The sequence below is a fragment of the Tubulanus polymorphus genome, chromosome 3 (assembly GCF_964204645.1).
Source record: "Tubulanus polymorphus chromosome 3, tnTubPoly1.2, whole genome shotgun sequence".
In the NCBI taxonomy this organism is placed as follows: domain Eukaryota; kingdom Metazoa; phylum Nemertea; class Palaeonemertea; order Tubulaniformes; family Tubulanidae; genus Tubulanus; species Tubulanus polymorphus.
This window is the reverse complement of record NC_134027.1, coordinates 11,037,697-11,053,916: the sequence shown is the minus strand read 5'-3', so window position 1 is coordinate 11,053,916 and position 16,220 is coordinate 11,037,697. Positions and strand designations below refer to the sequence as shown.

At 38.5% G+C, this 16,220-nt stretch overlaps 1 protein-coding gene across 2 annotated transcripts; it reads left to right on the top strand.

The window, feature by feature from the left end:
- The first annotated feature begins 82 nt into the window (after window positions 1-82).
- On the top strand, window positions 83-16,135 carry LOC141901333 (muskelin-like). 2 transcript variants are annotated; one of them, XM_074788514.1, is made up of 19 exons: window positions 83-165; window positions 2,773-2,842; window positions 3,377-3,519; window positions 3,605-3,693; window positions 3,781-3,890; window positions 5,375-5,512; window positions 6,094-6,148; window positions 6,344-6,427; window positions 6,813-6,890; window positions 7,917-8,029; window positions 8,396-8,509; window positions 8,607-8,764; window positions 9,709-9,850; window positions 10,825-10,954; window positions 11,839-11,906; window positions 12,253-12,326; window positions 12,427-12,616; window positions 13,064-13,228; window positions 13,869-16,135. In XM_074788514.1, the coding sequence occupies exons 1-19, from the start codon at window positions 86-88 to the stop codon at window positions 14,061-14,063; spliced, it is 2,196 nt and encodes a 731-aa protein (XP_074644615.1). In that variant the 5' UTR covers window positions 83-85; the 3' UTR covers window positions 14,064-16,135. The 2 variants fall into 2 exon arrangements, with proteins under 2 accessions (XP_074644615.1, XP_074644616.1); XM_074788515.1 differs by lacking the exon at window positions 13,869-16,135 and adding an exon at window positions 13,379-13,495.
- Window positions 16,136-16,220: the final 85 nt, after the last annotated feature.

Genomic DNA, 16,220 nt, shown 5'->3' with positions numbered 1-16,220 from the left:
CATAGCTGTACTTATTTTATTGTTCCCAAAAAGTATCCGTATGGTGCTGCCCCCTGGAGAGTCAGTCAAGTGCTGCCCCCTCAATATGGCGAGCTCGCGCGAATGCGATGTTTTGAAATATACCGTACATAAATGGTCTACGTACTCGTCCAGTTACTTCCCGGAGTGAGTTTGATTGAGAATAAAGCGTGGTTCATATGTCACACAGTGTGCACGAGTTGTCATCGTTAACAATTTCTGTTGTAAAGAAATATTCGGCGATCAATTCGGAATTGTGACACCACAAACACGTCCGATCTTGTCTAAAAATCAAATGTCTTCGTGGTTTGAAGAATTAAATTTTTGACTTCTAGGCCTGCCATCGGCGACTGGGGTTCGGTACGTTAGTTCCAAACGTCGACGAATGTCACCACATGGTCTGCATTTGCTAAACGGAGTGGCTAATTGTACGGACGATTTCTCTGGAATTATTCGTACGGGAAGGGATAGTGACAGGGTTAGGCCTATATAGGGTAAGGTGAGGCTATATCTAGTTAGAATATTCGGCCGACTGTCAGCGAGCTCAGTGGTCTAGTGGTATAATACTGCGCTAGTGATTTACTAGCCCGGGTTCGAGTCTCGCTTGATCCGCTCTCCACACTTTCTTTGAATTTTCTAAGTAGCGCATCTCTGTACGCATGCATGGCGTAAATCAGCGACGCTGCGCATGCGTACAATTCAGCGACAGTTATTAGCGAAGAGTTCCTAGTTCCGTACGAATAGCCTCCAGAGTAATCCGTACGAGTAACCACAGCGTTTGCTAAATTAGCAGAATGAAATCGATACATGCAACGTAAACGGAGAACCAGTCCACCTTTTGGCCTCAGATCGCACCAGAACGCGCCTGCTTGCACAAAATTTTCAAAAAAATTCTGGGGGAGGACCCTTGGACCCCTCTATTCCTAGAAACAAACTCCTCAAAAAATATCCTGGGGACGCCCATGCCTGCTGTTGTATTTGGGTGTTATGGGTAGAAAAAGCACCCAGATAGATTCAATCATACCCTACAGCACGCTTGCATTTCGCTAGTATTTTTAGGAGCGTGCCAGTTGCTGTTGAAAAGAATTGCCATGTTAGTTTTTGTTGAGCATGTGTGATTTTTAGGAATGCTACTGAGCTCGATCCTGTTTGAATAATTCGAACAAGATTGAGCTCAGCAGCATCATTATTTCACACTCTTTACTTGGGTTTTCCTTGGTGCTTACTATCTGTTGGAGTTGTTAGTTGTTTCATTTTGTGTTGATAATTTGTGAAAAAATTATTAAAAAGGCACAGTCATCGGATTCCCCTGATTCATTTGACCGCGCGACTCCGATATTCTCAATTTTGAATCATCGATTATGAAAAGTAACTCTTGAATATCAAGAGATTCTATAAGACATATTCTATCAATTTCATATTTTGTCGTTTTAAATGTCGACTTTCCTATCTGAAGGCGTTGAGCAGTCTAGAGGAATGAATGTCATTTCTGTTGTATCCACCCTCATTTTCTTCATCACAAGTGGTTGTTTCTAAGCGATCCACAAATGTTATTCTTTTCACTGATCCAAAGATCGTAAACTAGTTGCTCTAATTTGTTTTTACCCCTAACAGACCCGGTAGCTAAAAAAATAAACTGATTACAAATTTCATTGGAGTTCACGAAAGTGACTCGGCCACTGTGGAGAAACAAGGTACCGGTAGGCTAAAAGCATTTACATTTTACATCAGAGGGGCTGCGCCCGCGTTATTTGAGGCCGCTTTAGTGGGGTTAGCCTGCGGAGAGAGTTCCGTACTGCTGGCCCGAAAAGCGTAAAAATGTGGAGTGGTTTCAATTCGAACAGCGCGACCGACGGATTCGCTTCTGCAACGGAGCGACTGAAAAAATGGCTGTGAATATTCCTGCATGTACTGAATCGGAATAAATTCCCACAGGAACAATCCCACACGTCCTACGTCACGAGCAGGTCCTAGAAACAGAAATACCAATTTTTATTGGGAAATTGTGATGAAAAAACAAAGGAGGGCTAAATGTTTTTCTTTGATTTGATGATTTTTCGAGAATTCATTACTACTAGTAGCTGGCCTCAGCAGAGTCAAATGATTAATCACTGATGATCGTCGGTATAGTGGTTAATTTGTTTGATTTACAATCTAATATGGTAATATGTATCTAATAAAAACATGTTCTGTAATGATTATTGTCTTTGATATTTAGAAGATTTGGGTGATTGGTAATTAGCCGCGGCCGCGTTTCATAATCACCCGTCATTTTCAGCGTATTTCACAACAAAATCTGGTCATAATTTAAACTTCCAACCCGATAATAAATCTGGCTCTTTTCAATTTTTCGGCATTAAACATATTGCCCGGTTCGGTTGTTTCTTAGATGTCTCAATAGATGGGTTTCAAAATAATCCCTGGTAACGTTTTGAAATTTGTCAGTTATAGCGATGGTTTCTCATTGTTGCTATGGTGGATGTCGACCGGATTGAGTATTTTACCCCTTAGGGGTAATGAAACCAGTCATTCCCTCTACACCGTATGTTGTTATACTGGTGATGATTTAACATAAAAGTCAACTGATAAAACCTCAAATCTTTGTACCTTATCTGTATTGGTACAGATAATTGAGTGCTGATTTGCAATTAGTCAGGAATCGATCTTGCACAAATTACTGTCACAGTCATATAAATCCACTGCCGTGTTTTTTGATGTTGCACTAAAGAAATGATTGTATTTTTTACCTTACAGGAATATATTGTGTAATAACCCAAATGACCAGACATCAAGGTGGTCATCGGATTCTAATGAACCTCCTCAGGTAAATACCGGCAAAGCTTTCCCTGGGCATTCTTCTCGGATTGTACTTGTATTATATTTCATCAATAAAACTACATATACAGACCAATCTAGCGATATATCCGAAATATTTCACTTTTGACAAACTTAAATCAATTGGAAATGAACCCCTTATTCAAACGGGAAGACTCTTAAACCTTAAATTTAAGCAAAATGCCCAAAACTCCATTAAAACTTCAATTTTCATAATAGGCTATAAGATATTTTAGAAGTTGTACATAGACTATGCCTACCAGTACCGGTATATCAGTACAGTTGGAACAAGGATCTTTTTGTTACCCATTTAGGTGGTTATCAAATTACGGTAGAAACCAAGTTTAGGTAGTGTCAAGGATGATTATTTGTTTAGAAAACGAACGAATTTCCAGTTTACTGAGATAAAAAGTACCAAGTTTAGGAGTTGTAATTGGGATATCCAGGAATGACCGATCTGTAGGGACCCTGTTAATTGATTGCTTATAAGATTGCTCTACCTTTCTCATCAATGTATACGCAGTTCCTATTGCTGAAGTTAGAACAGCCGTGCATTGTCAAAACCATCACTTTCGGAAAGTATGAAAAAACTCACGTTTGCAATCTGAAGAAATTCAAAGTATTCGGAGGCCTTACCGATGACAATATGCTCGAACTGTTAGAAAGGTTAGTTTGAATATCGACAACTGGCATCATGCTAAATATCTTGTTTGTTTTGAGGAATTAATCGTTTATCATTCATTGTTTCTAGTGGTTTGAAAAATGACCACCAGGAAGAAACTTTCTACCTCAAACACACGATCGAAGAAAACAGCTTTCCTTGTAAATACATCAAAATCGGTAAGTGTGTCGTTTTTCAGTCCGTGTAGATTTGTAAGATTTTACCTTGTAGATCTAACTGATCAGTTAATGGTTTACCTTCTTCAGTACCTATTCAATCTTGGGGCCCGAGTTTCAACTTCAGTATTTGGTATGTGCAATTAAATGGTATCTGTGACTCCTCAGTTGTAAAACCTTGTATGAACTGGTACAATACGGTAAGTTGAAATGAGAAGAAAACAGGGATGAGAATTCCCCGCGGTTTCCCGCGGATTTCGGTATTGAAAAATATCAATTTTCCAAATAGTCCAAAAATGATGTAAAAGTATGGGGGGGATGATCTCACTCAATTGGTCCGGCGCGATCGGTAATCAGGTGAACCGTAAAAGCGTTCAGTGCCTGTTTTACTCATCGTCACGTAAAAGTATCGTATTTCAATGCATATTCATTGCAACACAGTGATTTTGTATCTACATTTGTACTACGATCTTGATGAGTGTGTATGGCATTTTATCAATCGGTTGCCGAACCGCGCGTGCGGCAACAGTAGTAATGTATATAGGCCTACTTACTGTTGCCGCGCGTGTGTGGCGAACGTCTTCGGATATTATACACTACTGGGTGATGATTTTTAGTGAGCATTCATCGGCGCATATTTACTGCAATAATTCAGGGCTCGACCCATAATGCATGAGATGTTGAATGTCATCGAATGAGGATGTACCACATTGGAACTAGCCATTACCTTCCAAAATATAATAGTCGTTCATGGGTTCAAGATCGCTCTAAGTGCTCGGAAATTTAATTTCTAAAATTTTCTTGGGGGAGGGCCGCCAAAACATCCTGAAATAGCTTCGCGCTTTTCGGCGCTCGCTAGTGCTGACGGCTATGCCGTCAACTTGTTCGCGTGTGTAACTCAAGAAAAAAAACCCGCGGATTTTACAGGTCGGCGTTCTCATCCCTGAGAAAAGCGTAAAATATTATTTCCGCTCATGCGTAAAGTAGGAATTCTGCTCAGTGTTCTAGACTCCTCCGTAAATTTCTACTGCGCAACAAACGGCATCTTTAGAAGAAAAGCTTAACAGACTTTACTGCTGAATTATTTCTTGTGATTCTATGAAATAGAGCGAGCTTTGTATTCATCTGTTTGAATTTAATTAAGCGTTTATATCATATATACGCTTAGTTAAATTCAATGATTATATATATGTACAGTCAATACCCGATATACCGCCCACATCGGTGCACAACGAATTTGGCGGTATAAAAAGTATGGCGGTATATCGGGGGTGTTTTACTACATATTTGTATAGAGATGTATATTGAGAAAACCTGGCGGTAGGCGGGGTGGCGGTATATGGGAGGGTGGTATATCGGGTTGACTGTACTTCGAATACTTTCTAGGCCTCCAATATCAGAGTTGAAATTTCATCTTCATCTATGTTTGCCAACATTTTTTACTGTATTGATTTTCACGTGTAGCTAGTTTCGTTATATATTTTTGAAGTTTTGAAGGGAAATTTTGTGTTGGTAAATTGGATTCTATGACAATTGCTCCCCGGACAATTGCCCCCCGAATAAAATACCCAGCTGAGTTTCAATCTGAGCTCAGTCGAAGTAGTTTCGTCGAGGCTCGGTCAAAATTACGCGTTATAATTTCGCTTTCCTCCTCACTCATTTTATTTGATAAATTCTATTCCAGTTCAGAGAACGGGAAGCGATTCGATTGTGTTTGAAACATTTTCGACAACATCACTACATCGAAGCGTACGAAACGTTGAAACAGAAAACGAAGATCGCGCTCGAAGATCCACTTCTGACTGAATTATACAATCATTTGGTAATGAAATACGACTCTCTGTCTGGTTTCTTCTCATCTCTCAAACCGCAGTGCCACTTGGGTCTGCAGTTTCTTTTTCCCTCTTGTCGGTTCGAGAAGTCGGGAAGCGAACCGTTGATTTAGAAATTTTGCCGAGACGAGAATGACCGATGGGTTATAAAGCCATCACCGCGCATCTCAGCTAAAAGTTCCTTTTCGGATTATCGATAACATAGGTCCAGTATGATACCTAGTATTTACGGAGATTGAATCGATCTACCCTTTTCAATAGGGCTCTTCCAGAAGAGGAATTATCTACTTACGGAAATTATCTACTTTCACTTTTGATAGTCGCATTCAGAAGTTTCTGCTAATTTCATCTCTGTGACAGCAGACATCTATCAAGAAGATTATTCTATTTTCTGGAAGAGCCCAATCCAAAAGGGCCGAGATTCAACCACGACTTGAGTCCCATGAGTTTTGTGAGTCAATTGGCTAACTACTTGGATGCTTATCGCTACACACTCCCAAAATAAAATCATATGTAGGCCTAAAGGTTAGCACGATTCACTATTAAAGAAAATTTGTGGTTTTGATAACAGGTGCTTCAAGGCGATTTTAGGCAATGTGAACAATTATTACAGCGAGCTAATGAAGGTATCTATCTGTCGCGACTTCCAGCATGAAATCCTGCTCTGGGGCCGGTTGCATAGTCATGACTTAGATTTAAGACCAGTTTAAGACCAACTTAGTTCTATAGCCAATCTAACAACTTAAGACCAGTCTTAAGACTGTGCAACTGGCCTCTGATTTCAGAATCCAGGTTATGATTTTGTTCGTCTCAATTTTCAGAGGGCATGTTTAATCACTATATTAGTCAACAAGATTACAAACCGAAATGGATCGCTTTGGAACCTTCTCAGCCTGTTCACTCAAGTAAGTTACTTGTGAATTTTTAGCTCACTACGCCCCAGCTATTGATTGAATTATTATTCGTCTGTCATCTCTCAGTAGACAGAATCAAGGTCTTTTTTTGATGTTTTCGATTGGTTTGTAACCCGTCTGTCCATTAGGGGCGTCAAATAACGGTATTTTCGATTATATTGATTATTGATACCTCAATCACATATGTAATAATTATTGATATTCGTTGGTTTCTAAAAATGTTTCCTAGGAGATGTTGACTATCGAAATGGTCAATTTGTCATTTCAATACTTCCCCAAGGCAGTGAGTGTGGTCACCCTTGGACCCCCCGTCTACTCTGAAATAGTTTTTGATTCTGATTGTTGTATTTAAGTTTTCGTTTTGTTGATTTTGCAGGGAATTTAAGGGAAACTTCAGCTGATAATCGACCTGGAATGAGAGGTGGCCATCAAATGAGTATCGACATAGCAACTGGTAAGTTTTTAATGAATGCAGGTTTTGACAGGAATGCTGCTATTGAAGATTCCACTCGTAGCAAGCGAGGATCTGCAGGGTTCATTGGTTTGTAGGCGATCCGTACCGTAAAAACCGGCGTATAAGTCTACGCAGCGTATAAGTCGAGGTCGATTTTTAGACCTACATTTCATGATTTTAACATATATCCGGCTTATAAGTCAAGTCCCTTCTCTTAGAAGAATAATTACTAGTATCATTGTATTTAATAGTTTGTTTTGATAACGATGTGTGCCTTCATGCACGCCGCCACACGTCAGCCTGATTGCTGCTGTGTGTTAATCAATAGACTGTTACACACACTCAGGTATAATACACTACCATACAGCGATACAGGTCACACGCTATATATAGCCTAATGTATTAAGCGCTGCTATGAGCGCGCATATATGAATACATCGTTTTAAATGAAGCTGTGTCAAAATGAAAGAAGTTTTTTTCATTAAATAACTTTATTTATCATGAATAATTATTCAAACTGTTATAGCAGTAAGAAGATGAACACTGTCTTTTTTGTCTGGTAGAATCAATATTTCTTGTGACCTGAAAATACTTCGTAGAAAACTGTACTCGGCGTATAAGTCGAGGTCAATAATTAAGTTGTTAAAATCAAGGGTTAAAAACTCGACTTATATGCCGGTTTTTACGGTACTTCAATATCTTCTACATTAAACTGTACTACTATTCAAATTGAGTGATCTTTCCTCTGGTCATTTATGATAATAATTATAATCAATTATGAATACCATACAGCTATTTAGGAATGTCAACCTTTAATATAATTGGTAGTGTTCGTAAATGATTTTTGGATTCCAGAGTAAAAATAACCAGTTGAAAGTTTGATTCAAATTGAACAGATTTTGTAAGACCAACTGGTACAATCACTGGCTTTGCGGATTTTCTAGACATTACGTTTGGATTAGGCAAGTTTGTTACACGGCTATTGCTTATTTCGCATCTTCTTTGAACTTTTGATTTCAATTTCAGAAACAATGTATTTATTCGGTGGTTGGGATGGAACGCAAGACCTGGCTGATCTATGGTCGTATCATGTACCGACGCAACAGTGGACTTGTATATCAAAAAATACAGAAGAGGAGGTATTGTAACTCTGAAAAATAGCTTATCGCTTTCACTACTGATAGTTTCCCACCCTTAACCCTTTCGGTGCTGGAGATTCCTATAGTGCTGGAGATTTGTTTGAAAAATTCCAGCCCAGTGCATCACATAACAAGCATCAGCTATAATGCGTCTACACCGCGGTGTGGTGTATCGTTAGTTACTTATATCTAACTGTGATTGACAGGTGCTGTCATCTTTCATTAGAGATAAAAATGTTGATATAGCGATGAGGATATAGCGGTGTAGATGCAACAGAAGTATTAAGGGGTTCTTTCGTGATCTTTTCATACACTGGTGAATTAACATTTCAAAAATTATTTAATAAAATCATTTATTTATTTCAGTCCGGTCCATCTGCCCGGTCGTGTCATAAAATGTGTATTCACCACGAGCGTCGACAGGTCTTTACGTTGGGTCGTTATCTCGATACGGCGATGAGAAATAAAGATAATCTCAAAGTATTAAATTCTCTTAAAAACAGCTGTCCTGTTGAATTCATACAACACAATTCATGTAGAATGTAAAAATGTTTTGTGTCTTTTTTGTGTGTTTTAGAGTGATTTCTATATGTACGATATCGAAAGTGGCCGATGGACGTTGATTACGGAAGATACTGCTGCAATGGGTGGGCCTAATTTAGTATTTGATCACCAGATGGTGATCGATACAGCGTGTAACACTATTTATGTATTCGGAGGAAAGGAAATATCACTGTAAGCATCGAATCCTTGGTAGTGAGAAAAGTAGGCTATTGGGTTTCAGTTTCTCCACATGCTGGATTTTAAAGGGGCTGCATTCATTGTTAAGTGTATGACATTATTGCTGCTGAAATAGCAAAGCTTTCGATCACCCAAGACAATTTTAGCTTGATTTTGGTGTAATCTTCTATTTTTCGCATTAGGTCGATATACTTAAGAGCAATGATCAGCGTTGATAGACAATTGACATCCACTCTGGTAGGGGCGGAAGATGTTTTATAAGGGGAGTCTGATTTTCAGAGGTGGATATGAAAATGAAAGTGGTGGCCACTCCTCTTAAATCTGTTGTTGAGAACACTGGGTTTACTTTTCGTCTGTTGGTCGTCATAGATGGAATCTATGAAAGGGGATTATTTTGTGACCCTGGACCCCTAGTTGAAGTTTTCAAGGGAATTTTGATGACGTTCAACTGATCAAGTTGGATTGAATGAATGAGCGGTGAGTGGTTACAGAAGCCGTACATTACCGTAGTGTCCTCGGGCAAGACACTTCAATGCCTCTCTCCGACCAGGGGTAAATGGGTACCTGGTCGGATATATGACTCCTGAGCAGCTACTCAGATGTTGCTTCTCCCCAGGGAGAGATGACTGATACATGGAATAAAATTATAGGCTGGGGGTAATAATACCAAATTTCGGTGCGCATTTGAACTGACTGGTTAGGATACCTGCGCTATAATGACAATGACAATTATTAATTATTACTTTAATGTATCCTAGGTCCCATTATCATGACAAAAACTGAGTCCTTTAGACACAACATTTGATCTCCGCTTGCATTATGCAATCAACAGCCATCTTAGTCTTGCCAGTCATCGTTCTTACCGTATATGAAAATAGCGTTGTGGAAAAACGTTTGGACTTGTTGAGAAGGTTGAAACAAGTTTCATTTATCTATAGGGGTAATGAAGGTGAGCGCAGTCCAGACCCAGTATTCAGCGGTTTATTCTGTTATCATATACCAACAAATACGTGGAACAAGATCTGTGATGATGGCGAACATATTAAGTCGAGGATTGGACATTCAATGCTTTTCCATCCAGTAAGTATAAGAATATTCATAATTATAAGTATAACAACGTGAAGGGACTGGAAGCTAGCTACATTAAAAGTTGGTTCGAGTTTTTATCCGTGGATAACTGTTTGAAATAACAAAATGAATTTACAAATGAATGGCTCCCAAAATTCTTTTCAATCAAAGCTCAGTTATTTAGATGTAGGAGCCAAATTTACCTGGTAGTTGAATTCACTAACGCTAGGGGTAGATTTACACTAATGGAGCAAATGCGTTTCACAGACAGTGAGAAGTGGTACCGGTAGGTGATTTGCCTACGTAGGTCTATAAAGCCGGCGTCGATAGTTTTATCAAATAAATCAAAGTTTCTTCTTAAGGTGATTCAATATTTGCTGTTTGTTAGTGGCATAAACAGTCAACCCTCAATATCTGCCATCCACGGTACATTTTTGATTATTCAAAAATTTGGTTTATGTTTAGTTTTAATCCACCCTTGATTATCTGTCCCAAATGTGACCATCCACCCTTGATTATCTGTCCCAGATGTGACCTATTAAAGATGACTGCTCGTTTGATTGGTATTGCGATATGTTAGCAGGGTTCATAGTAGTTTTGTATCATGGAATGGGCTCTAAAATCCTAAAAATCATTGTCACGATCCATGGATGGCCATGCCTAACCACAGGATTGTGGATGAAGGTTGTGGTCACATATCTGGTGTACTGTATATCAGATCATGGTATTGTTAGGTCTAGTACACTAGTTTGAAGATGTATCTCACTATTCTAATGATTTATCTCCAATCAATGAAGACAATGATTCTGGACAATGCAAATATAACGATTATGTATAAGTCCTGGAATCAGAGTAAAAAAGTCCTTGAAAGTCATTAGATGAGATTAGTCTCGGACATTACGAACCCCATGTTTGTTACGAAGATATTTAGATGTATTGTTCTCATGTCTTTATGTCAACTAGAAAACTTTTTTTTCCTCTGAAAGGTTCATCGTTTGCTCTACGTATTTGCCGGCCAGCGACAGAAGGAATATCTAAGCGACTTCTTTTCGTACAATGTGGACACTGGTGAAATCACGACGTTAGTCGGAGCCGGAAGAAAGGACGGCGGAAACTGTAAGTTCACTCTGAACTTGAACTGTCAATGAGTTACTACCGGTAGTAATGTGAACCCAGGTGAAATTCTATGCATGGTGTGCGTTTTCCCCCTCATTAGTACTCTACACACTTCAAATAACATTCAATTTTTCTTGACAGTGACAGGTCCACTGATTACGCCTATGGAAGATGAAGTTTCTTGCCCTTCCAATACGGCTTCCATGGCTTTAGACACTACAAATGACTTATGATGTGCTAGGTCCATGGATAATACCAGTATCTACCGAAAACTTAGTTTTTTTTTTCCAAATCTTGGATTTCCCCTCAGCCCTTTACACACTACAATTAATAAATGATTCCTTTTTAGTCCGCTTGGTTGACTATTGTTTCATGGATTTACTAGAATGCGTCACCAGTATTTAAAAACCCGTTAGTTCATACGCCTATCTCTTGCTGAATTATACATCCCTTCCCTTTATTGCGTTTGAAGTGGATTTTTTGGTGATAATCTCACACAAATCCCTGCTCAACATGTATTGAATGATTGATTGAATGATCATCTCGTTGAATGGTGATGAGCAACAAAATTTATGGTATAAGTGAAAATCCAACAAAATTTATGGTATAAGTAAAAATCCAACAATAATGGCGTTGTGCATCAAAAATCAACTTCTCTCTGCAGTCTTTAATCCGAATTGCAATCCGATAGTATTTATGTCCATAAACCTGTTTTTTCATTGTTCACATCTGAAATATCAGGTACGTACTTTTTCTGAACCAATCTCACCTTGAGTAACAAAATCTATAACCTCCACCTCTTAATACCCCTAGTACTATTTGTACTTACCCACATCCAATCTTCTGATATTAATTGTAACAAAAATTTTGTATTCATATTACAGTACCAGCTGCCGGTTTCACACAGCGTGCTACAATTGATCCAGAGTTGGATGAAATACATGTACTTTCAGTATGTACGCATCGGATGTTTTTAATCTTGGTTTCGATATATCCAATTAATGTTTGACGCACAGGTTTTCACATGCAAAAACAGTAATTTAGAAAAATATATTTTCACAGCTTTGATTTATGTCAATTATTACCAGATAGGGCTTTGGGAAAGAAAATGTTGGGGCAGTACATTTTGGATAGCCCAAGCTTGTGACCAATTTCTTATTCTGGAATTAGGATCTACTAGTACCTGTACCTAGGATATATCATCCTTATTTGATTTAGTTTCTCATGGGCTATGAATATCTGTGAATTGTGGCATAATAAACAATGTATGGCTAAGATGATGTATGATTTGTTTTTAGGGTTTGAGTAAAGACAAGGATAAACGGGACATGAAGAATTCGTTTTGGGTATATGATATCCCTAAAAATAAATGGTACGTGGTCGCTTATAGTAATAGTTGTAAGACTAAAAGTTTTCAAGGTTTTTGCGAGAAGTTTTCAAGAGGAAATTAATCACTATTTCTTCTTCCGCAGGTCGTGTATTTATAAGAATGACAATAGCGGTAATGGAGCGAATACTCAGAAGTCAGTCATACAACCGGTTCCGCGGTTTGCTCATCAGTTGGTGTATGATCACATACACAAAATACATTATCTATTCGGTGGCAATCCGGGGAAAGATAGTTTGCCTAAGATGAGACTTGACGATTTCTGGGCGTTAAAGGTACGTGAAGTTATTTTCTGCGACCTTTAAAGAATAATGATTATTTGTGTCTCGGTCATTTTAGGGATATCTTCCAAGAGGGGGGGGGGGGGAGAGTTTCAGAATGATACCAATTGGTACCCTCGAAACAAAGTTTCGCCCCTTACGTTAGATTTGGGAATATATTTCTTATCAGTGTAATGAATGAATATGAACGTATATTGTTAAAAACAACTTTTGAAATTGATAAAGAGAATCAAACAATACTAAGCAATACCCTGGTTGATGTTCAAATATGAGTTTTGATGATCATTAAGATATATGAAGAATCAACAAAAGGCATACCGGTACATGGGGGATGAAGATCAGGATTTTGGAGGTTGAATACTCGTTCTTAACTTCAACCCCCTGATAGTGGAGAATCTATTTTGAGGCTGAAATGAGCGTTTCACGAAAATATCTTTTCAGTTGTCGAGGCCTTCGAAGGATCAATTATTACAGAAATGTCTTTACCTAATTCGCAAGCAGGAATTTCAGGAAGTCGCCGCCTCTGAACCGATGCAAGCTTTACAGTATTTACAAACGAGTTTAGCAGAGACGGTCGACCACACTGACCTTGACGATGCCCGAGAAGTAAGTTATTGTAATAAACTGGAAAGTGACAGTACTGAGAGGTTATCAGGGGGATAATGTGGCAGGAGGCAGTTGAATTTCGACCTATTATAGCCCTCAAGCCGCCTGCATCCACCCTGACATCGACTTTTTTTCTTCATTTTTCATCAGCTACACAAAAATGGATATAGTGGGATTCAAACCCATTAGCTTAGGATGAACTCATCCTCCCACGGCAGGGATTCGAACCTGATGGCATTGCTACACTCAGCCACAGCACGAACCCCTGCCACAGTGGACCTGGTGCGCAGGTACATGCGCACGAAAACTTGCGGCACCAATCAGATTGCTCGTTGTATAATCGCCGAGGTAAATTTCACGGAAGAACTATATATGGGAAAACCCGGGCTAAAATAAAACGGGATATCTGATTGGCTGATAATGACATCATCTAAGCTGCGCGTGTAGCTGTGCACTCGGTCTAGTGTGGCAGGTTCTCGTACCATGGCAATCTCGATGCCATCAGGTTCGAATCCCTCTGCCGGGGGAGGATGGGATAAACTAGACATCCAAGACGACAAAAAGTCGCTCTGGCACTCAAGAAGGTTAAATTTAAAAAACTTAAAAAAAGAATGGAATAAATAATTTGTTTATCTCTTAGTTTCAGTTATTGGCTTCGATGCTATTCAAAGATCCAAACGAAGAAGTAACGGCCGGAACTTCGATGGACGTGGACGATGATGTTAGCTCACATTTCAGTAGTCGCACCAGTTTATTCGACATTTTGGTCAGTTTTTTCCCGGACAGTATGACGCAGCCGAAAGGAAACCTGATCGATTTGATTTCGGTATCGTAGAAGAGATTTGTCAACGATGATGAAAATCCGTAACATGACATCAGAATATTTTGCGAATTCGAATCTTTTTAAAGGCTAACTACGAAGCTAAAATACTGTATTTTCATCGACCGTGATATCGTCTGTGTCTATTGAGAGCTACTTATCGAACTATTTTCTATAACTGTTTTTCAACCTATCCCCCTCGTCCGCAGCGGAACCTCGTTATAAATAATAAAGTCGAACCTTGTTAGTACGATGTCCATGGGAAAATGAAAAATCATCCCACTTAGCAAATTTCTTATTAACCATTTGATAAACAATTTTGTATTTCCTCAACAGACATGCCATGGAGAAGTTAATCGCATGTGTGGTCAGTGCTACCATAAAATAGATAGCTCAGACGTGGCATAAATAATGAGGATGAGTCCATCTTTAAAAAAGTGGGAACTCATTAATAGATCGTACTGTTCATTTACTGTAGAACTGAATAGGAGATCGTAAGATTTTATATCGTATTACCATGAATTTCGTTTTAACGTGATCGTACTAAGCAAACATTTTTATAGGAAAATCCTATAAGAAAAGCCACAAATTCTTCAACTCATCGAGTTTTTTGTCGTAAGCCGAGTTGTACCAATGAGGTTCGACTGTAAACTTCAAGTGACAGGCAAAATCTATTCATTACTGGTATAACTAACATCGTTATATGCAGTACTGAAATTAGTTATATTTTCTTACTAGTTTCGATGATACTATATTTGATTATAGATAATTATTAAGGGGATGCTCTATCATACATAAGCTTTCGATGATTAAATGATCATTCAGACGTGTGTTGCAGCGTTACACCCGATATTTATTAAGAAATTCGTACTGGTACTAAATTCGTTGTGTAGCTATGTAGTAAAGTAGTATCTTATACGGCTTAGATAACAGTAGAACAAGTACACTTTTCACCAACTTATGGTATACGTCCATGTAAGCTTTTAAAAGGTTTGAAATAAGTGCTGGCGCGAGTCTAGTTAATATCTTGTCGGGACAGTGGTTTCATATCATCATTCGCCAGTGGATTTTTCTGTAGTACAAGTAATTGTAAACCTTGTTTTCATTCTTCTCATTCATTTTCCTGCTAGTACTTCAACCAATTTGTCCTTTGATTGGTTGATTTTATAACAATCTGTGTGTTGTTTCAGCTCAATCAATCGGTGACGTCTCTACTGGTAAAGTCTGCCTGCTTCTATAAAGAGTTATCAGTAACAGTGTTCTCCACATCAGGTTTTAGAGGGTGGCCACCCCTTTCGTTTTTACATCCACCCCTCTGAAAATCAACTACCCCATCTGCTACCCCTACCAGAGTGGATGTCAATTCTATCAATCAATGCTGATAATTGCTTTATTATTGAGCTTATAAAAATGGAAATTATACCAAAAGTAAGCTTAATTTTCTGTACTTTTTGGGGCATTGAAAGCCTTGCTACTTCAGCGGCCACAATGTCATATACTTAACATTAAATGTAGCCTCTTAAGAATTCCATACGGAGAACGCTGTTGTACGAGTGAAATATATTTACATGTAGTAACATTTCTTTGAAATATGAATGTTCAAATTAGTCACTTATAAAGGACAATACCCTTAGTAACACTTCTCATCAAACGAACAGTATTTCTGGGGACAAAGTAGTAACCAATTACCGATATTGAACAGTTGGCAGTTAGTAACGTCCGCTGTGAAATTGGTATTGGCTGTAACGTACATAGCTGCAGCACTGAAATAAGAGCCAGTAAAGTAGAAGGGGTATTGCGGGAAATTTGATTTAAGTATCATTTCTTATTTCAAAATCTGCAAAACAAAGCTTTAAAAAAATTTGTGCATTGCGTAGTACCAGGGTCAATTGCTCAAAAGTTAGTCACAAGGCAACTGTTAATTAAATGCCATAGCGACAATTGAAATTGCATCGTTACCAGGGTATTATGTCCACTGGTGAATTTAAACCAACTTTTGAGCAACTGGCCCCAGAATTGTCGAACTTTAATTTAATAGAATTTAATCCTTGTGTGTCGAACTTTAATTTAATAAAATTTGATCCTTGTGTTGATTTACAAAAAAAATTTTGTTCCTCTTCAATACCTTGTGGCTATAATTACTTCCCCCATTCAGAAAGCATTATCGACTCT

Coding starts and splice junctions, on each gene's coding strand:
- LOC141901333 (XM_074788514.1), top strand. CDS start 86: ATGGCGAGCTCGCGCGAATGCGATGTTTTGAAATATACCGTACATAAA. Junction 6,891..7,916: donor GAGTATCGACATAGCAACTG/GTAAGTTTTTAA, acceptor TTTCAATTTCAG/AAACAATGTATTTATTCGGT. Junction 9,851..10,824: donor ATTCAATGCTTTTCCATCCA/GTAAGTATAAGA, acceptor TTCCTCTGAAAG/GTTCATCGTTTGCTCTACGT.